This window comes from Vanessa atalanta, chromosome 4, assembly GCF_905147765.1.
Source record: "Vanessa atalanta chromosome 4, ilVanAtal1.2, whole genome shotgun sequence".
In the NCBI taxonomy this organism is placed as follows: domain Eukaryota; kingdom Metazoa; phylum Arthropoda; class Insecta; order Lepidoptera; family Nymphalidae; genus Vanessa; species Vanessa atalanta.
The window spans coordinates 10,351,122-10,372,520 of NC_061874.1; the positions used below are offsets into that span (position 1 = coordinate 10,351,122).

At 30.1% G+C, this 21,399-nt stretch overlaps 1 protein-coding gene across 1 annotated transcript in view; it reads left to right on the plus strand.

Annotated features, from left to right (window-relative positions):
- The first annotated feature begins 11,168 nt into the window (after positions 1-11,168).
- LOC125077843 overlaps positions 11,169-21,399 on the plus strand; it is a 43,345-nt gene continuing 33,114 nt past the window's right edge. The window contains exons 1-2 of the mRNA XM_047689930.1: positions 11,169-11,294; positions 12,711-12,809. Coding sequence (XP_047545886.1) covers positions 12,711-12,809 — 99 coding nt within the window. The 5' untranslated portion in view covers positions 11,169-11,294. The remainder of the gene's footprint in view (positions 11,295-12,710; positions 12,810-21,399) is intronic.

The following is a 21,399-nucleotide window of genomic DNA, read 5'->3' on the forward strand; positions in this document are numbered from 1 at the left end:
AAAAAAGGCCTTAGCCCAGCAGTGGGATATTTACAGGCAGCCAATGCATGTAAAAATGTAATATTCTTCGTACTTTTACTTTTTTTCTACCGTTAAATAAAAGAAACCAAAATTATCCAAAGCTGTGAAAAACATGGACCTAAATAAAATGTTTACTTATTATGTTGTGACTCATTATATTTTTACATTTGTATATCAAATGGTATATGAAGAAGTCAGTATTATATTACTTATTATAATTAATTGTCTGTAATGTATATGTCGGCGGGAAACCACGTATTTAAGAAAAACACGTGCCCAGAAATGGTTATTTTAATTATTTCAATGATTGAAAACTGTTTAATTATTAATTTAATAATATTTAGTGAGTTCTGAGATGTTTTAATTAAATTCGTCTAAAATATTTTACCGACTATAAATAGGTGTTATATTGAGTGAATAGTTCCCCCACCCATTTTTGTTGTAAAAGGACGGTCCGCCAGTATGGAGAGGCTTGTTCGAGCCGTCGAAGTGATTGGACCTCATCAGCTTGAAATAAATCAAAAAAGAAAATTTCTTGCGTTTAATTTCATACCTTCATTGATAGAAATCCAAACGCTGACATTCGTGACGTCAGCAATGCTGACGTCATGTTTTTTAAAAACAAGCTGGGACAAGCCTCCTTGTCATAAACGTTCTGTTCGTCATATTAATGTATTGATCCGATTGTATGATTTTTTCATATTTTTATTGCTATTATTGTAAAACTGAAGTAAGTAAAATAATATAATATTTAATAATTCAATATAATAACAGAACGAAATACTCATACTCCACAGAACCTTTATTTTAAAAACGAACAGGGAATGACAGGTACTTTTTAGGCGGATTGTTACTTCGAGATATTTTAATATTTTGTCACTCATGAATTGAACAATTCTACGTTCAAGAAATTAGATTTCAAATGAACGGCACAACATTACACACAGCAGGGCAATCAATGGAAACTGTGTTCGAATTGTTCGAGAATTGTATGGTCTCAAGATATTGTATAGTTTGTCCTTGTTTTTTTCTTTTTCTTGTAGTTTTTCAAAGGGAGGGAAGTGTCTACTGATACGTTTATTAAATTACTTGAATAGGAAAAGTAAGAAATAAAGTTATTAAAGTCTCGCCTCTAATCTTGCTTAATGCCATCCCGTTTTTCGACATCCATCCATCGAATACCTCTTTAGATCCACTTTTAAGGATGTATAAACATCTTTGATCATGCCCTGGAGGCCTTCAATGGTTTCGGCGTACGTGTGTTGTGCGATTCGTAAGGTTTATTTTATCACTGAATTATTTGAAAATAAAATGAGTGTAACCAGTGCTTAAATTGGTAAACAACATTTATAAATTGTTCCATATTTACATATAGACGTACGTATGTACTTATACAAAACCGTTATCTAACCTATTGGTATTGGTATGCTATATAAATATTAATTTGAATTAATTTAAAAATGACGTATATGATTCCAAATAAATTTTATACCAGATGTTAGGGCTTTGGGTATGCCCGTCTGGGTAGATACCACCCACTCATCATAATTTATTCTACCGCCATACAGCATTACTGGGTTGTTGTGTTCCAGTTTGAGGGGTGAATCGATGCAACTACAAGCGCAGGGGACATAACAACTTAGTTTCCAAGTTTGGTCACGTATTGAAGATGTGAGGCATGGTTAAAATTTTTTACAGAAACAATATTTATGGAGCTGGTGACCAATTACCATCAGGTACCCCAAGTGCTCGTCCGCCTAACTGTTTAATAAAAACAAATCAGTCATATATTTTTTTAAATTGATTACTTTAAAACAATTGAAAAAAGAAAGACAGGTTTAACGACGAGGAATTAAAAAATAAAACAATTAAAAAAAAATATTCATTTATGGATAATTATTATTTAAAATGCTATTAATTGTCCTTATTGTAAGTATAATTAAGAATTATGTACGTAATATGTTTATAATTACGAACCAAATTCGTACGGGTAAAATAATCATCCCTTGCTTTATTTAACTAGCGAGATAGAAACATTGACCAACCTATTTATTCGCCCTCACTTTGCTAATGCTTTTTACAATAAAACTGCCGGTTCGACTGATGAAGTATCGAAGCCACAATTTATATCAAAATAAAACTTTTAAAATCATTTCAATATATAATAGATTTTGATAAGGTGATTTTGATAATACTTGATAACCTATAAAATATAGCTAGCTATATACTATGCATAATTTTTTTGTAAATATTTTAGAAACATTTAAGTCCCTCTTGCGAAGTTTTTGTGTATATGTTATTGTTTTGGTCAGCATTCTCTCCAGAACATATAAGAGTGTATTTTTTTCTGACTACAGCATCTCAAATAATATAAATATTAACTTACTATGTACAGCTTATTTCAACCACAAAACTATAAACTAAAATATAATAGAATTTGTAGTACTAAAGAAATTAAATATAAAAACTTATCTATTTACTTTATAATTTAAAGCACGATTTATTGTGTTCGTTTATGAATTACAATAGCAGAAATAGATAAAAAACTAATAAGTTGTAAAAAAATTACACATTCCATAAAAAAGGACATTGACATTTACCACAAAAGAAAAACAAGTACTTTTTCATTACATACGTCAATTTACGTATTTTTAAATTAAGTTTTTTGAAATAAAAATATATATATATAACAACAGACATTGCATCTAAAAAGAAAGCGATCATAAATAATTACTCGTCCAGAATACGTTATGTATAACCAAATTTTATCTATACAAAATTTACCGGACGATAATATATACAAATTTATTTTGTCAAAATATTAAAATTAGGTACTACTTGTACTTACAAAAATGAATGAACCTCAACAGATTAAAATCAATTTTAATATATAAAGCTTTCATAGATCGCTTGCCATTAAGACAGCGTTCGTGAGAAACGCTTGTACGTTTTCTTGTCGAATTCCGTTCCAAAAATAGTCTTAACGAAAAACCTTTACATTTAACGGGATAATTTATAGCCTATGTCCCTGAAGATTCATTCTAAATGGTGGTAAAAGATTTTGTTAAATCGGATGAGTAAATTTGAAGATTACCACCTGGATCCAAAAATAAACTTTACCTCTTTATAATGATTATACATAGATTCTATGTTTCGCAGCATTACATTTACACATATAGTTAAAATAATTTTTATTTTATAATATAACTTTTACACGTTTTTTTACTAAACTTATTTCACCAAAGGTCTGTGAGTAATCGCTAGATATAATCAAGAGATAAGTCCTTTCATGTTTTTTCTCATACTATTTTTTATGTGTTAGTCTGACGGAATCACTTCGTTACATTATGTGCAATGAAGTATACATAAATAAGACACCATTTTGTTCATAGCATCGCTCTGTAATATTGAAATCATTCTAACGATTGCCAACCTATTTCTTTTCCAACTACAAGAGTAATAAAGACAAATAAACAACTTTGACATTGCATTCACGCGACATCATTGCTCGAGATCTCTCGAATAATAATATAGGATATTTATTAAGGTTTTGATATCGGAATTTTAGAAATTTAAATTACTAATTTACAATTTTTGTAAAATTAATTTGTTGTTGAAACACTTGGTCCTTGACTCCACTCCAAGTAGCAAAAAGCTTCATTAAAAGTATAACACCTCGCCTTTTTCCTCCACTGGTGACAGGAGGGCTGGTTCGTTTTTTGCCCAGAGGATCGCAATTGCGATTCAACGTGGAAATGCTGCTAGCATTCTCGCCACCATTCCACGCGGTCAAGTTTTGTACAGTAACTATTTTTAAATTCGTATTTGTATATATTTAAGGACTTAATGTAAATAAGCAATTAAATAAATAAAATTCAAATGAATAAAAGTTAGATGTTACTTCTCGGGATATTAAATAAAGATGTATTTATCTGTAACTGTGTGTAGTGCATAGCACTGATGAGCTATTAGCAAATCCAATTGAATACGTAAATTAAATGCTTTTTTATCTTTACTCCTTCTTCAATTCGAATTGACTATACAGAGGTTGAGACGGTTGAGAGAACATTAAAAAAAACAACATTGAATTAATTAAATCGAAAATGAAATAATTAATATATTATTATAAACGTTTATTTTATTGGAATTATCTTTGGGTAAGAAAAAAAAATTTGTGAGAATTGTTTATCTAATGACCTCCCGGTTCAAGACATTCATGTATAAAATAAGACAATCGTTAAAAATAATTCACAGTCGTAATCAACAAGAGTATTCACTTAATACATTTATTCAAATAGTGATTTTATTATATTTGATATATAATGAATAAAACTCTAGTTTTTGTTTTTTGTTTATTTGTAATGTTTACTATCAATAAAGCGGTGCCGCATAACCGACAAAGGTAAAGAGAAATGGTAAATTTAAAGTTCACCTTTTATTTTGTCCATTTAATTTTTCAACATTGTTAATTGTACTATTTGAGAAATAATCGTCATCATTTTATATTTAATAATTCATGTGACGTCACTATTAGGTATTCACCTTTGTTGCTTCTCTTTATGACAGGAAAGCTACATCTGCCATATCTTTTACAATCTGACGCTATTGCTATATTGTTTTTTTTTTATTTCTCAATAACCATAATATTATAAAGACAAATAATAGCCGATTTCGAGCGATTCATTGTATTTTATAGCTTGTCCCGACTTCGTTAGGGTGAATTAAGATATATTTTTTACTTACCAATCGCGGCGGCACCCACCGGACACCGATACCGTACAGACCATCCAGTAACCTACTCAAATAGTCACAAAAAAATCATCGGTCTCCCCGCTTAAAAGTAATGACACAGTACGTGACGTACAAAATATATACTCGTATATAAGATAAGATGATGATTCTATTACCCGCGTCAAATTTTAAATACTTTATCAAGTCTGTTTTATAAATATAATTATCATCAAAAATAAAACAGGCATTCTGGTGATTAAGAATGTGAATTGTTTAGACGTCAAATAACATTTTATTTTTTTTGAATGATTCAATTTTATTTGTTTTTTATTAAATAATGAATAGGTATGACTAAAATAGGCATTTGTCATCAGAACTATTTAAAAAGGAAAGGATAGAGACATAACTTTTGTATGGAGAAACACCAACGATAAAAATACAATTTACAATTTACCTGTTAATAATGTATTTTATTAATTCATAACTATAAACTTTAAGGAACTTCGCAATTTGAATTTTTTATTCACTCCGGCAAAAAATCAATACAATGTCTATTTCTAATGTATTAACTCAAAGACTCGGATGCGGTAAAAGTGCGAAATTCAATTTATTAAATTTTAAACTAATGTCTACCACAGATTACTAGACTACCATTTTCTTGCATATTTATTTTTACTACTAAGCCATATTGTTTGTCTTAATATGTCCCTATAATTTATTTTCATCGCATAATATAACTTAAAAAACTGATTTTAATCATTTATGTATAAATTCAAATTATTGAAGCCTTTTCTTTATATACACTGCTGCAAACAATATTAACCATTTCTTACATAACACTAATGCGCCACAGACCTTGAAAGCTAAGTTGTTATATCTCTTGTGCTTGCAATTACACTGGCTCACTCACCCTTCAAACCAAAGCAGTAGTGCTGTGTGCAAGTGGTAGCACCAAGTATCCGTATATATATAATGAACTTGAGAGTGTTTATAGTAAAATTTTATTTCACAGTCAGTACTGGGCTGATTTCGAAAGCGAAGAAGAAGAAAGCGAAATTGAAGAATACACGTATTTTGAAAGTTGTACGAACTGCACAGTTAACATTATAGGCAACGGATACAAAAACACTAATGAGATCACTATTCGTTCTGTGATTAAAAAACACGTTAAGTGACATCATTTCTTATCCATAACAGTGATAAAATATTATATTAATAGTGTATTTATTAAGAAATATTATTTAACAATATCTAGTTGAAATTAAAAGTATTTTTAAATAAAAAAATTAGTTATTTTATGTTTTATTTTATATTCGAAAAATTGTTTTTTTTTATTATCTTAACCTAAAAAGCTTAATACAGATAAAAAATAAATATTGTTCTCTTGGCAAAATCTATCATTACTTTCAAGTGAGTGAATAATAATTAAACCTTACTTAATTCATTACATAAAGTATATATATATATATACTTGTTAAACTGTTAAAGTAATTACCGATAAACACAATTAATCAAATAATTTTCATCAAATCAAATTCATGTAAATAAAGGATGAAAGAAGGAATATCTCCCATAAATCTTCAACTTAATCGTTTCCTGTAGAACTCCATGACAACTCAAAGTCCCATGGGAATGGAGTTCCTGTTGTTTCCGACTTTTTATGATTAGATAAACATAGTGGCTAAAACAAAATGAATATCAGTCAGTCGTTTCTGAGATTATTGCGAGTATGTATATTATATATAAACAAGGAACTTACATTTATAATAGATTTTATATTACAAAGCTGGGAAGTTAAATGATTGTTCGCACTTATCTTATGGAATACTAGTCCTACGTAAATAATTCTTGTATTAGATACTCCGATTGTTGAGGCTGTGTCGCTTTATGTAGCTCCTTACCTACTACGATCCTGAGGAGCGGAGCGGCAAACATCGACGTCACTCAATATGTAGTAAATACTTGTAACTGAATGAAACAAACACAAATAATCCTTAAACTCGGATTCAAAATAGGAACACAATTATTTTTGTTTTTTTTTTTTCATTAATTTCATTAAAAAGGTTTAATAACTAAATTTATATAGTAACATGATTATATTAATATACTAATATATAATAACTAATATATATTTTATTTATAAATGTAACACCCGTAAGTACGCACGGCAATTACTTTAAATTAATTAAAACTGAAATGGAAAAACACGAAAAATATATGAAAAGACACATTAGCGAAATCAAATTACTTAAATATATCTTAAAATATTTTATTATTATAAATCTTTCCATATCCAATTTGTTGCATGCCGAAATGGTTCATTGACTTTGAATGAATGAATTGAATGGTTAATTGACGTCATCTATTGACATGAGGTTTACATTTAATTGATTCGATTGCGCTGGTAAGAGCTTACTTGAATGATGTATATTTTCATTATGTTTTATTGTAGTCGTTATATTTCAATACTGTTTCATTGCTGATTTGATGTTGCTGGAACTAAAGGCATTCATTCATTTGAATAATTAATGTGTACTATATTATGGTTCTTGACGCCGTTTCCAGTTATGGTTAATTTACAATTCACACAAGTCGGAGCCACTTTTTTAGTTTTTACTCTCCTAGGACTGTTTTCACTATCTCTCAGTTCGGACATTTGTCCTTCATTATCTTTCTGATCTGTATAATCACGAACTGGGTAAGATTTTACTCTAAAAAATAAATTAAATGGATTAAAAAAGTAAGTATTAATAATAATAATATACCTCTAGATTAAAGTTTAATTAATAATTAATTTAAGGTTTAATTAAGCTATTTAATTTCCCACGGTTGAGACCCAATCAGAAAAAATATCTCACGAACACTCTTTTTTAAATTTTAAGGAGCTAGTTTTTGATGGTATTTTAAGTTCCATAATGTTAAGCGAATTTACTATAAGAAATGCTTTTTTTATTTATTAACTAGGTCTTTGGGCAAAATGAAGTAGTAATTTAGTCGTCGGACATTCTAGCTACTTAGTACTAGAAAAAAAGCAAGACAGATTCGTGACGTCGTAATTATGTCACGCAATTTGCTCTGATAAAATTACTGAGTAGATAATAGTTTTATTCAGAACTATAACAAATTTAAAGGTTTGACAAAATTTTATAACAATCTCAATTTTTATTTATAAATATTTGTAATAATTTTATAAGTTAAACCTAAACCAAAAGGCACGTCAGTAGACGCATAATCAAGAGTAATAAGAAACACGCTTACCTAGGAATGGGCATAGACTCGTTTATTGCAATTAAAGCAAAGAAACATAGGATTACAATTGAATATTTATGCATGATATTCGAAAATATTTGCAGATTTAACAAAGGAAAATATTCACAAAACACACACTAAAACAATATTATACGAGAATGTATTTCAGCGAGACTGGATTTTACAAGAACGTGTTACGTGCTATATACTATTGATATGAACTAGAGCCAGGTCAAGATGATAAGGAATTAAGATGAAGCTATCGAATAAAACATATTTTTTTTCCTGTTAATTAAACATGAATAAAAAAAACAGCGTACATATTTTTAATCTGTTCGTTGTTGAAGCAATAATTAATATCAACGACAATTTACAACCCGCTACTGAATGATTTTGATCACCTGGTACAATTAGGTGAGTGATATGCGTCATTGAAAATAGTAAATGTCCTGAATTTATCAACAGATATGTGGTCACCATTTAAGCTTAAATATGCCTGTGATATGGTTACGGTGACATTCGATCTTTCTTTCGTACTATATGTATTATAAATAATTATTCCTTGCATTGACTATATAATTAGACAAAAATCTAAATTAGGAAATCAATATAAAGCTTAAAATTTTTACCCGCGTTATTTTATTTATATTTTTGCGTTCATTTTACCTTTTCGTTAAGCTAATAAAAAATAATAAGTACAATAAATGTATTGAAGTATAAAATCAAAATATACTTTATTCAAGTAGGCTATCAAACTGTATTAAGTGAAGCTACCACTGGTTCGGAATGCAGATTATACCGAGAAGGACTGGCAAGAAACTCAGTAGTTACTCTTTTTAAACATTTAAAAACACAAATTCATGTCAGTTAAATAATATATACATATGTAATTGACATATGTACACAATACATCCCGCCTGGAAGTCAATAAGTCTTACAACAAGTCTGATATCTAATTCCAAAACAATTCTATTATAGTTATTTTCTCATGAATGTTGAGGTTTGGTAAGAAGTGAGTACGACGAGGACAAGGGATGGCACCAAAGACTTCAACATCGCTAAGTACGTCCAAACACTTTTGATGCTTCTCAAAATAAACACGTACACATAAACATAGCTATTTGTAGCACAGAAACGTAAAAGAAAAAACTAAGCAAAAGCTGGCTTAAAATTCGCGGCCTTATCTGAGACAACCTTGGCTCACTTTAAGAAATTATACCAGATAACAACAAAATATGTTAGGGTTTGTTTGTAAATAAATGGATACTTATTCTTTATAAAGAAAGGCGTTAAAATGTTCCAGTGATTAGAACAGATTATTTTGGATTAATTGGTGTTTATAATAATTATTCTATATCTCAACTGCTAAGGGAAATATCGTAAAGAGACTTGCATGTCTGGGATGAAAATCTACCAAACGTGTACCAATGCGTATTAGAGCAGCGTGTTGGAATCAGCTCCTAATCTTCTTCACAAATGACAAGGTTGCCTTATCCCAGAAAAAGGTCGTTAAGATTAGTGATTTTTATAAACAAAAAAAAAAAAACCTAAAAGTTAAGTTACAATGATATCAAAGTATAGTAAAACGTAAGCGAGTTCATGCGACCGTATTTACATTTACCTTAACAAGATTGTTCAGAAGCTCCTCGAAGTTTGCCGACACTAAGTGGTTCGGTAAATATTATTTTTATCAGGTTTCGTATCGTCGGTGACGCGGGATACAGGTTTGACCTTGAATAGGAAAATGCGAAACATAATAAGGTCCTAAGAATATTCTTGACAGCAGTGTAGTTATGACTGGGAATTTTTTTTATGTATTTGAATGGTAACAGCTTTTGCGCAATATGATTATTAAAAAATGTATGATGGTACATAATAAAACTATCCTATCAAACGACGCTAGATTTGCAGTACTTCGAATTTAGAATCGATAGTGATTTGATTTTCGGCTAAATTTAAAGGAAAAATCACTGGTAAATATTATAAATTGAAAGTAGAAAATCTTTTAAAAAAAAAAAAGTTTTTACTTAAATGCACTGAAAAGTAAAATAATCGAATTTCAGTAAAAGCTTGTTTTTAAAAAGGTTTTTTACTTTTTAATAAATAAACTCACATTCGTTATCTCAGTAAGTCCTTTCATTTGATACACATATTATAGACAAGCACGAAAAACTTACTCCGCCATATTGGTTTACAGTCATTTCATTTGAAACTAATATTTTAGAAATCAATTAAAAAAAAAACCGCCGTCTTGTGTGTATTGCCATGCAGGATTTAGTTAACCATGCATTGTCACCCAAAATGAACGTGTATACAAAATTTCAGATCAATCGGTTAAAGATATCTACTTCAAAATTGAATTTTAAGCTATAGAAGTCCGCCATGTTGTATTAAGAGTGACGTCACATTATTTTTCGAGCTATTCTTAGCAAGCCCTTTTATTTGATACCCATATTGTGGGAATGAATTAAAAATAATTGGTGCGCTATCTTGGGTATCTTGGCCATGTTAGATTTAGAATGACGTCACACTGTTAACCATATATTGCCATCTAAAACGGAACGTGAATACAACATTTCAGATCAATCAGTTAAAGATTCATCTAAATTGAGTAAGATTTCAACCGTGCACACTTACATTGCAAGTTAAATAAAAGCTTGTAAAAAATATTATACTTAATCATATCAAAATTTTACAAAGGCTTTATTATAATTTATTTAATGGAGTAGGTAATAAATACGAATAATATCACTTATATATTATTATTTATTAATAATAGTTTAAAAAATGTATTGTATTTCTTATTTTTAATTATTATGCTTATGTTTAATTCATATTTTCAATAATAAGGTACATTGTGTAATATGATAATACATGGTGAGACTACCTATAAGTAGTAGAACTTTTGCCTTGATCATTTTGAAATGTAATTTTTTATTTTGGATATGATATTGTATCTACTGTTGGTTGTCCTAATGAAAATAAAATAAAATATCTAAAATAAAGTAATAAATAAATAAAATTTCAATCTTCATTAAAAACTAGATATTCAACGTATTGTTAAAAGTTTTGCGATAAAAGTTCGTTAAAACGATTCCTAAAGTCAACGTATTACTCGCATTTATACGACGCTGCCTCATGAAAGACTTTTCCATATTCAGTCAGTACGCGACCGCGGTGGTGAGTCCACGTCCTGTCGCCCCAAACTCGCAAATAATTACGACAAAAATAACTAGTAACAATACTATGCAATGTGATTCAGATATTTTTGCAGCTTCATCATTGAATCAAAGGTAATTTATAAACTTTATATTTCATGCAAAAATGGAAGGTGTTCTTATTTCAAAATGTTATGATAAATTTCATGTGGTCTACTCATATATTATTTCCCATGCATGTTTAAATATTTATGGATCGGAAATTAAACTAATTTAAATCAGGTTTGAATTGAATTATTTATTATGATTAACCAGAATATTATAAATTATTAATCGTATAATTATTTAGCAATTTATATAAATTAAAATATTTTTTTAAATATACATAAAAGTATTTGTAAATATTATTTTTAAGTCATCACATCACTATCCTTTAAGATGTATTTATAATTTAATAAGGGTGGTTTCTTGAAAACCTTTAAATTAAGAACGTCTGTTTCTTTTTGATAATATTAGTTTATGGGTGAATTAAAACGTAAATTCTGTATAAATTAGTTGTTTGATTATTTATGACTTTTAATATTTCTCAAAGTGGAGGTCAAATGTAATTGAAAAATGAATTAACATATAATAATTGAATAACCACCACTAATATCTCCGAAACAAATTATAAACATATTTCATTTGTTAATATAGATCAGAATTATACGAAATTAAAAAAAATGTAATAATAGGATACTTTAACTAAATATAAAGGGCTACATTAGAAGATTACCTTTAAAAATACTTATAAAACCATAAATAGATTAAAGTCGATTAATAATACAAAACTAAGTTGACGAATATTTTCATTTAAAATTACTGGCCTTTATCACGTTCTTCAAAGCATAAAAGCAAATCCTTGAAAAAAATAATGAAGTAGTTTATCATCTGTTGATTATTAAATGTTAATTTATAGTTAAGAAAACACAAAGACTTTGTCGAATGGAAACACTTGATCAAGAGTTTTGTCACGACTGCCTCTTGAACTCTGACTAATTGGCATACATTGAGAACTATACACGACGAATACAAATCCTGTTTTTATATGTTTTAATAACACTAACCGATGGAAGAACTTTGTCGAAATACATTTAGATAGATACCATTAGTTATTCTACCATATTTTGCGGTATTCCGGTAAAGGGGAATCAAGTGTTATTACAGACACATAGGACATAACGTCTCAGAATTTATGGGTAACGTTCATTGCTAGTGTAGAGGTATAATATTTATTCTTGCAGTACAAGTTTATAATAAAATTAAAAACTCCCCATTTGATAAGAAAATACGAAAGTAATAAGCGACAATTTTGAGGATTTCTGGAGGCACATATGGTTTTCATACGACATATTTTTCCTTAGCTTATTTTTCTGTGCCGCCGAACAGACAATATAAACGCACGAAAATTTAGGGTTTAGGGAAATCTGCAATCTTCGGGTAAGATTATCGTATTCTAACCGGACCATGAGAGCTCCATAAATGTACATTAATGACAAATCTTTTCGACAGATGAAAGCGTGGTCAGCCCACGAGCAAGATACGACGCTGTCTTGCTGCAGAACTTTGCACGTGAAACACGCAGCTTACGCGAGTGCCCTGTACACATTAGTAAGTTTACCATTTTATTTCCTATGATATGTACTTACTTGGAATAGATAAATCATTGAAATTCAGGTAAAATCTATTCAGTAAGATGACCAAGCTATGAAACAGATGACAAATTGAAAACGATATACTGGTTAGTAATTATGATTATAATCATAATTGCTTCTTGAATTCTTTTTTTAAAATACAATTATTACTTTCAACTTATATTGTGAAATCCGTTCAAAATCCGTTATTGTGGCTCATTTATTAAGAAATAGATATATTTATGGTTCCGCGGACTCTGTTTAAGATTTAACTCTGTTTATTATTGACTTGGTGGTAGTACTTAGTACAAGCTATTCTGAGTAGGTGTTACCTACCTGTATTCCGATTTAAAGAGTGAGTTAGCCAGTGTAACTACAGGTCCAAAGGACATAACAAATTAATTTCCAAGGTAAGTGGTGCATTGGCAATGCAGGTAGCCAATTTACTCGCCACTACGTTTTCTAAAATCACAAATCGATAACAACAAAAGTTAGGGTCCAAGGGATACATTTATAATTTAATTATATAAATTTTCAATTTAAATAAGACACATTTATTTGCCTTTGAAATTGCTTTGTGCCAATTGATAGGTCGAGGACCTACGGAAATCAAAAATCGATATAATCGATATATCGATAGAATACGGAAATTCTTTCTATAAATGAATCTAAGCTCTATAAATTAAATACGATGCTAAAATTTACTGCTATCATAATCTAACATATTATATGTATATTAGGCCTATATTAACGTAACCACACATTCAAAATGGCTTTAATTATAATATAATATTACGTATTATTATCGGCTAATTCGAAATAAATTTTCAATTATTACTAACTAGTATTTCTTAAATATAAATAACAGTATATTTGCTGGACAATCATTTTGCACACACAGGTTAAAAATAATCCGTGTGTATGTGTGTTTTGTAAATGCAAGCCATCTCAAGCTCGGGGCATAAAGTTTGGAGGGAATAAAACTAAAATTTAGTAGTAAATATTATACAATAAAGCTTTCAGAACTAAGCTTTTGGTGAATATTTTGAATAGATAACGATATTTGGTCTGCAACAAAGGGCTTGCAAAATTTCTGCTCAATCGGATGGAACTGATTTGAAATTCGGTTACAACATCTGACTCACAATTCGTAAGTGCACTTTAAATATGAAAGAAATATGTATATATATATAAAGTTAAACTTTCCAAAACTGAGGTTAACATATACGGAACGGGACATTTACTCTACCTGTAAAATATTGTTTGAATTCAATCCAATTATGTATAATATATATCTAGGTGTAAAGTCGCTACTTTTTACATATATTTCCAAGAGAAGAATGACTTTATGACCACTATAATAACAAAACGTACGCTTTTGGGTCAGTTAAGTAAAATTCAATTTAATCTTTATACAAATTTATTCTTATCCACATAAAAATGAAATTCGTTCGTGTTATTTTTACTAGAGACTTAAGAGTGCCGCTTGAAGGTAATAGTTTTTTTTTGTTCAGTATTGCTAGCCTGGTTTTTCATTAGAAGTGACGTTAGAGACAGTCGCCGTTTGTCGACAGTAGCCCGATTATTCTTAGCACCCCCCATCGCAACGTTACCGTGGCCATTACAATGCGACTAATATTGTCTAATGTTTACACAAAACCATTAAAAATCATTAAATTAAGAAAAGAAACACTTAAAAATAAAACATGCCATTCGCATAAGTATACCAAGTCTACTCATATGGAATAATGTTTATGCTTTTCGAGTAAACCTATTCAAAGTAGGATTCTAGAAATTCTTAAAATTATGTTAGTAATTTCAAAGAATTCAGGTATTTTCTCCAGAAAAGCGTAAATCTTGTATAGTCGTCCTCACCCCACGATAGAGGTCAAGATTGCACGTGGTGCCATTCACATCGCTAGGAAGCCCGTACAATGTTAAGCTATTAACACTTTTTATATTTATTTAAATAGCAACATTAAAAAGTGCTAAATAAGTCTTTTAGTACTAAAAGTTCATTTGTAACAAATCTGGGTAATGAAACGTTTAGATTCGAATATTACTAATTTTCAAAAAGCTTTAGATTGCCAAAGCAATATATTCTGTTTTATTATAATACACGTTCTTTGTATGATATTCTAAGCAGACCCAAAGACAAACTAAGGATGAAATGAATCGTGAATAAAATCCGCGCAAGTAACACGAGATTATATTTATTTAATTTACGTTTGTAAATCGACTCGTGAGCCTAACCTTCTACTCAGAGGAGAAAACGCAACAGTGAAACATTTACAACCTACAAAACGTTTTTTTTTTAAATTATCCTTAAATATTATTATTACACAGCCATCACAGTGTTTGTATATTTACATTACAAAAACCACAGTTCTGAACAAAGCGGGCGACAAGCTACATTAATACAAATAACACAGTCGAAAATATTAATAACGAAGGCAACTTTTTCGATTACCGTCGTATAATATTCAAATAGAATCGTAGTATCGTATCACGGTATACACATGAGGACCGTAATTCTACAATCTTGAGAGGGTAATAAAACGAGGAATGAAAATCGGAAGACATGTAGCCGGGAGATCGTTCAGTTTTTCAAACTTCGCCACCAAAACTCGTTACGTAAAGCGATGTGTCTACATTAAACTTTACTTACATTGTAGCTGAGAGCTGAGATGGCTAAGTAGAATGTAACTTTTAATTTTAATTGTAAGTTAGGGGTTCAAATTTTATTAATGTTGCTTTAATAATTACTGGATCTGAATCGCTTACATGACTGCAGCAGTTGTTACTTTTTGGTACTATTACACTCGCCCATCCGGTTTTATGTAAGTACATCTGGATAGATCTCACCCACTCATTATAGATTCTACTGCCAAACAGCAATACATACTTGTTTTTGTTGTGTTCCGATTTGAAGGGTGATGAGCCAGCGTCACTACTGGCTCTAACCATCTATACCTCTTTATTTGCCAAGTTTAGTGGCGAATTTTTGCGTGTGATCTTACATTAGAATTTGTAATCTTCTGCTTATATTTTATTGATTTATTAATTGAAATATTTGAATAATATTGGTTGTACATTCAATGGGTTGAAACAAACGATCTACAAATCATATAAACTTGATAACAATGTCACATGACACCGAATTCATGACCAAAGTTTGTAGCCCTTCCTTGCATACATCGATGAGATGTTTAAGGCAACAAACATTATATTGTATTATGTATTGTTTATTAACCAAACAACATTTTACAACTGTGTTTGTTTTCAACTCATTCTCAACGCAATTTAACTTAATTACAAGTTTATATATATTTACTCACAATTGGATTTTAAAAGGCTTCAATTTTAAAGTTATATATTGAAATTGAGAACAAAGCTATTTTATTGAGCACAAAATATTAATGAAATAACAAATATTATGTTTAAATTTATAATTTACCCGATATAATATACTTTGTAACAAAGAGTTTATGTAATCTGTATGCGAACGTGTGCGAATGAATCATCTGATGGTAAGTAAACGATTCCTATCATTACACCAATGCGCCACCCACCTTGGGAGCTAAGATGCTATGTCTCTTGTACCTGTAGTTACACTGGCTCACTCACCTTTTAAGCCGGAATACAACAATACTAAGTCTTGCTGTTTGATGGTAGAATATCTGAAGAGTGGGTGGTACCTACCCAGACGGGCTTGAACAAGGCCCTGCCACAAAGAAGATAATTATATTATATTATATTGATAATAATTAGAGTACCCGTTTTTTTACTACTTTCGTATTTAAACAACCTCCGTGGTCGAGTAGTGTGTACACCGGTTTTCATGGGTACGCCACTCCGAGGTTTAGGGTTCGATTCCCGGCCGAGTCGATGTAGAAAAAGTTCATTAGTTTTCTATTTTGTCTTGGGTCTGGGTGTTTGTGGTACCGTCTTTACTTCTGTTTTTCCATAACACAACTGCTTTAGCTACTTACATAGAGATCAGAGTAATGTATTGATGTTGTCCAAAATTTTTTATTTACTTATTTATTAAACAGGAAAACCGGTCGAGTCATTCGCGATATAATATAAATATACCCTACGAAGAACGGTTAAATAAACTGCTACATTTTCGATTAAACAAAAACTTTCCTCGAATAGTCGTTGTATGGGTTCCTAAATAAAAAATTTGCTAAAATTTAATTGCCCCCTGAAACATTTATATTTACTGGTGAGACCTTTGCTACAGTTGAATACCCTACGCCTGTTCATATAATTTACGACGAACTGTTTCACTTGCCTTATTAAGTTCCTTACTGGCCAATATAGAAAATCTTTTCACTGGTTCATTTTGAATTTCTATCATTTTAAAGAAGCCCTTTTTGATGTCGTTATTGGAAATTTAATTGATTCTGCAATCTCAACCGCACTGATCAATTTCCTTTATATCTATTCATTTCTGTGTGATGTTGGTGAAATAATATTAGGCAAATAATTAAATTTAACTTCGTATCTCGTTTATTTAAATAGTTTACAACAACCGAACTCTTTTCGAGTACTTGTTGGTAGTTTTTTGAGGACTCTTGCTACATTTTATCTCGTTATCAAATGAAGTCTTATCTCTATTATTATCACGTGTCAAAATCAATTAAGTGTCATCTGAGTTCTAATTTATATATTTTTTTTTAAATATTACGACTGTTTCACTATTTCATAATACGATTTCTATCTTATCATTTACGACTTGAACTCGTTTTGTTAGAATTAACGGCTGTTTTATCGATTATACAAACATAATACAATAGAATATATCAAGGTGTGAATTGTGTTTGTTGTTTTGTTTATACTTTCAAAAGGCTCAAGCCTTTGATCATACACTGTCAGTAATTAAGAAAAGAGTGTTGTGATTTTAAATATCATCTGCCCCTTATCCTTTTAATATGTGAATTATGTTTCAATTACCTGCTCTATAAATATAATAAGATATGTAATATGATACATAAGAAATTAATATGATCCAGAGCTTAGAGAACAAATTAAATCGATGATTACGGGGTTCAAACTCAGACAACCGCTGAAATCTCCTCAAAGGGAGACGAGGCCTAGCAGAGGATCAACTAAACTTCTTACATTCATATAATATGGTAAATCCTATTTCACGAAGCAATAATTCGTCTCATTATTTCACTTTAAACAAATCTCATTTAACATTGCTGTAAGAATTACAAAATCTCTAAAACTTTCAGTTCGATGATGTGATGTTAATTAACTCTTCCGCTTCGCATACTTAAATTACCTGACATCATATCCGCCTCTTTTCACAATTATCATCTGCCTAAGATCTGTTCCGCTTGAAATAGCAGTATCTTACTTGTTGCTAATTTGATAATTTAAATTTTGAAAATATACAATCACTACATATAATAAAACAAAGGCGTCTGACATACCTGTAATAAAACGTAAAAACTTTGTAATATCTTACTTAACGTGGACTAACAATATTAGCAACACACACATCCAGCTCAACGGATACTGTGACGCTTAACAAAACGCTGAAAAAAAAAGTAAAAAATCGAATTTAAAATTTTAAAAACCTTTTCTAAAATGCAAATCGGATAATCTACGAATAAAAAAATCCTACCTTAATCTCTATATTTGTCTCCATCGAAAGACTATTAAATGCAGATTTCGAGGAAAGCAGACACAGATATAAAGCGAATGGACAAAGTGAAGTAGAATTAAGCGCTTGTTATTTGATAACGGAAATGATTCAATGCTTTGCTTTTAAGCTTCATAATTTCAACATTTTATTCGGTGATTATTTCGTCACGGGTGCCAAATTAAAGATCAGCCAACTACGCAGGACATATTGTGCACAAGTGTGTGCACAAGCACAGATGCACTTTCTATTTGATCAGAATCCGATGAGATAGCAAATCCGACACAACCGGAAAGAATTCAGGAAGTACAGGAGCACATACACGTCATACTTGAGTTCGGGCTGTTAATGGATTTTTTTGAAGAAAAACCAGACAACTTTTTACTATCCCGATTTTGGGTTCGAACCCAAAACCTCGAAATCTGTAACGTTATATCAAACCACTGGACCATCGAGTAGTTTCAACTGAATATAATATCATACTAATATTGTAAAGAGTATTATAATATTATGAGTTTTATTTCTTTGTTTTATTCCAATTCCAAGTAAAATTTAATAACCCGTCCGTGGAACTTTAATATTATTTTAGAGTATAGTTTCAGGTTGGGAAAAGGCTAAATAGTATGTAATGTATGTATAACAATATTTTTTATAGCGTTACTAAGCGGACGGGCAAATGGACCACTTGATGGTAAGTGATCAATACTGCTCATAGACATTGGTCCCGTAAGAAATTTTAACCAATCCTGACATCGCCAACGCACCACCAACTTTGGGAACTGAGATGTTTAATCCCTTGTACACTGACTCATTCACCCTTCAAACTGGAATACAACAACCAGGTTCTAATTCTACTTGGCAGTAGAATATATGGCGGGCGGTTGGGGTTTGTCCAGATGGGCTTGCACAAAGTCCTACCACCAAGTAATTGTATCATAAATATTTCTTGGGATACCATGCCAAAGCGGTCAGTGAGAAAATTGTTAGTCCATGACAAAACTATAACACTAAAACTAAAATTTGGTATGAGATACTTGTAGGTCTCAAAAATGTCTACAAATAAGGTAGCGTTAACTTATATTACCTTATACCAAAAATACCTATCTCTTATAAATAATTGAGTAACCTATGAAAATATTTTAATTTTAAAAGATTTTTCTATAGAAATTTAGAAATATTTAAAACTAGTTGTCAGTCGCGGCTTTGCTTGCATTTTATTCGGCTTAGTGATTTGGCCTTGAAAGAACAATAGACAGACAGAGTTCTTTTCGCATTTATGATATTAGTATAGGGAACGCGTTGCATGATTTGCCTGTACGACGTATTAGCACAGAACGGACAAAGGGATCGTTTAGCGATTTTTTCTTATTATTCTTTCATTAAATGAGTATAGGACGGATAAATTCCTAACGAAGTCGGGATGGGCAGCTAGTATTTATATTTGGCATCAAGTAAGATAAAATATTTCATATTTAGAAAATGATATCATAATTGTTGATAAATTTGATCTCGAATACATCTTGACAGCTTATTAACCGAAGCTTCTTTTGGCCATTTCTAAACGTCCCGAAAACAAAATAATAATTTTAGACAAAACATTGCCAAAATCAACATTGCTTTAGCTATTATTTATTATTCGGAATAAATTAACTAGTTATATAATCACTTGGGACTTGTAAACAGATTTGATAACATAATAAAACATCAAACAAATAAAACAAACATATTTCATATGTTTTGTATGAACAAACTCGAAATTCAGCTTAGAAAGTGATTGCGAAATTAAAAGGTAGTATACGACATTGAAACTAAAAATTATGATATTTAAATGATACACGGCTCAAAATAGCGTATCATCGTAAATTGTTTTCCAATATTTCACGAGTGAGTAACGAAATGAATTCTTATTTTATTTTACACTTTATTATACGTACCAGAAAAATAATAAATTTATAAAACTAAAATCAAAATATACTTTATTCAATTAGGCAACAAGCACTTATGAATCATCATTTAACTGAATTGTATTATACTTAAATCTACCGTCGCTTCGGAATGTAGATTCTACCGAGAACAATCGGCAAGAAACTCTCTTCCAATATTTGAGGTAGAATGTTGTGTTAGGGAAATAAAATAAAGTTTATAAGTTAACAACAAAAAATAATAACATAGAAAGATACTTTACAAGCAGAGATGTACATACAATAGTAAAAAAGAGCTTGACTTACAAAATAGCAAATATAAGTGGCGACCGTTTCGAAGTTACATAATTTAAAAATCACTAATAAAGTATGATTAAATTATAATATACATAATTATACGTATTGCCTGCGTGTGTGTGCGTGCGTACGTTTTATCAGGATTTTACATACATTAAGATAAAATCAATCGTAATCGTAATAATAATCTTGCAGATTGTTATTTATTAAAAATGTCTCAGTTATCAACGTGCTTCGCAAATATCCCTTTTTTTCGTTTGTTATTTGCTTCATATCCTTTGCGAAAGTTAATTTACCTACACTTGTTTAACAAATAACGTTGTTTGGACAACATTTACGTTTCCTAAGGGCCATCCTTGTTTGTACTCCACGGGGATTACCGCTCGATTTATGTTGCCACAGTCGAAACAATTTACATTAAGATTCATTGCATGGAATGTTAAAGTAATTTATATATTTTTTTTATTGTAATCGAGAGAAAAAATAATAATGATATAATAAAAAAATATGAATAAAAGCCAAGTATTTAATAAATTACTTTAAGTAAAATCTTTACTGAATTTATTAATACAATTCAAAAATACTAGATTAACAAAATCGCCTATAAAATAGACGCAAAAAAAATATGATAATAAAACCAAATATTTGCATGTATCTACAATATTTATGAGCTGTTTAATTGTAGTAGTTGT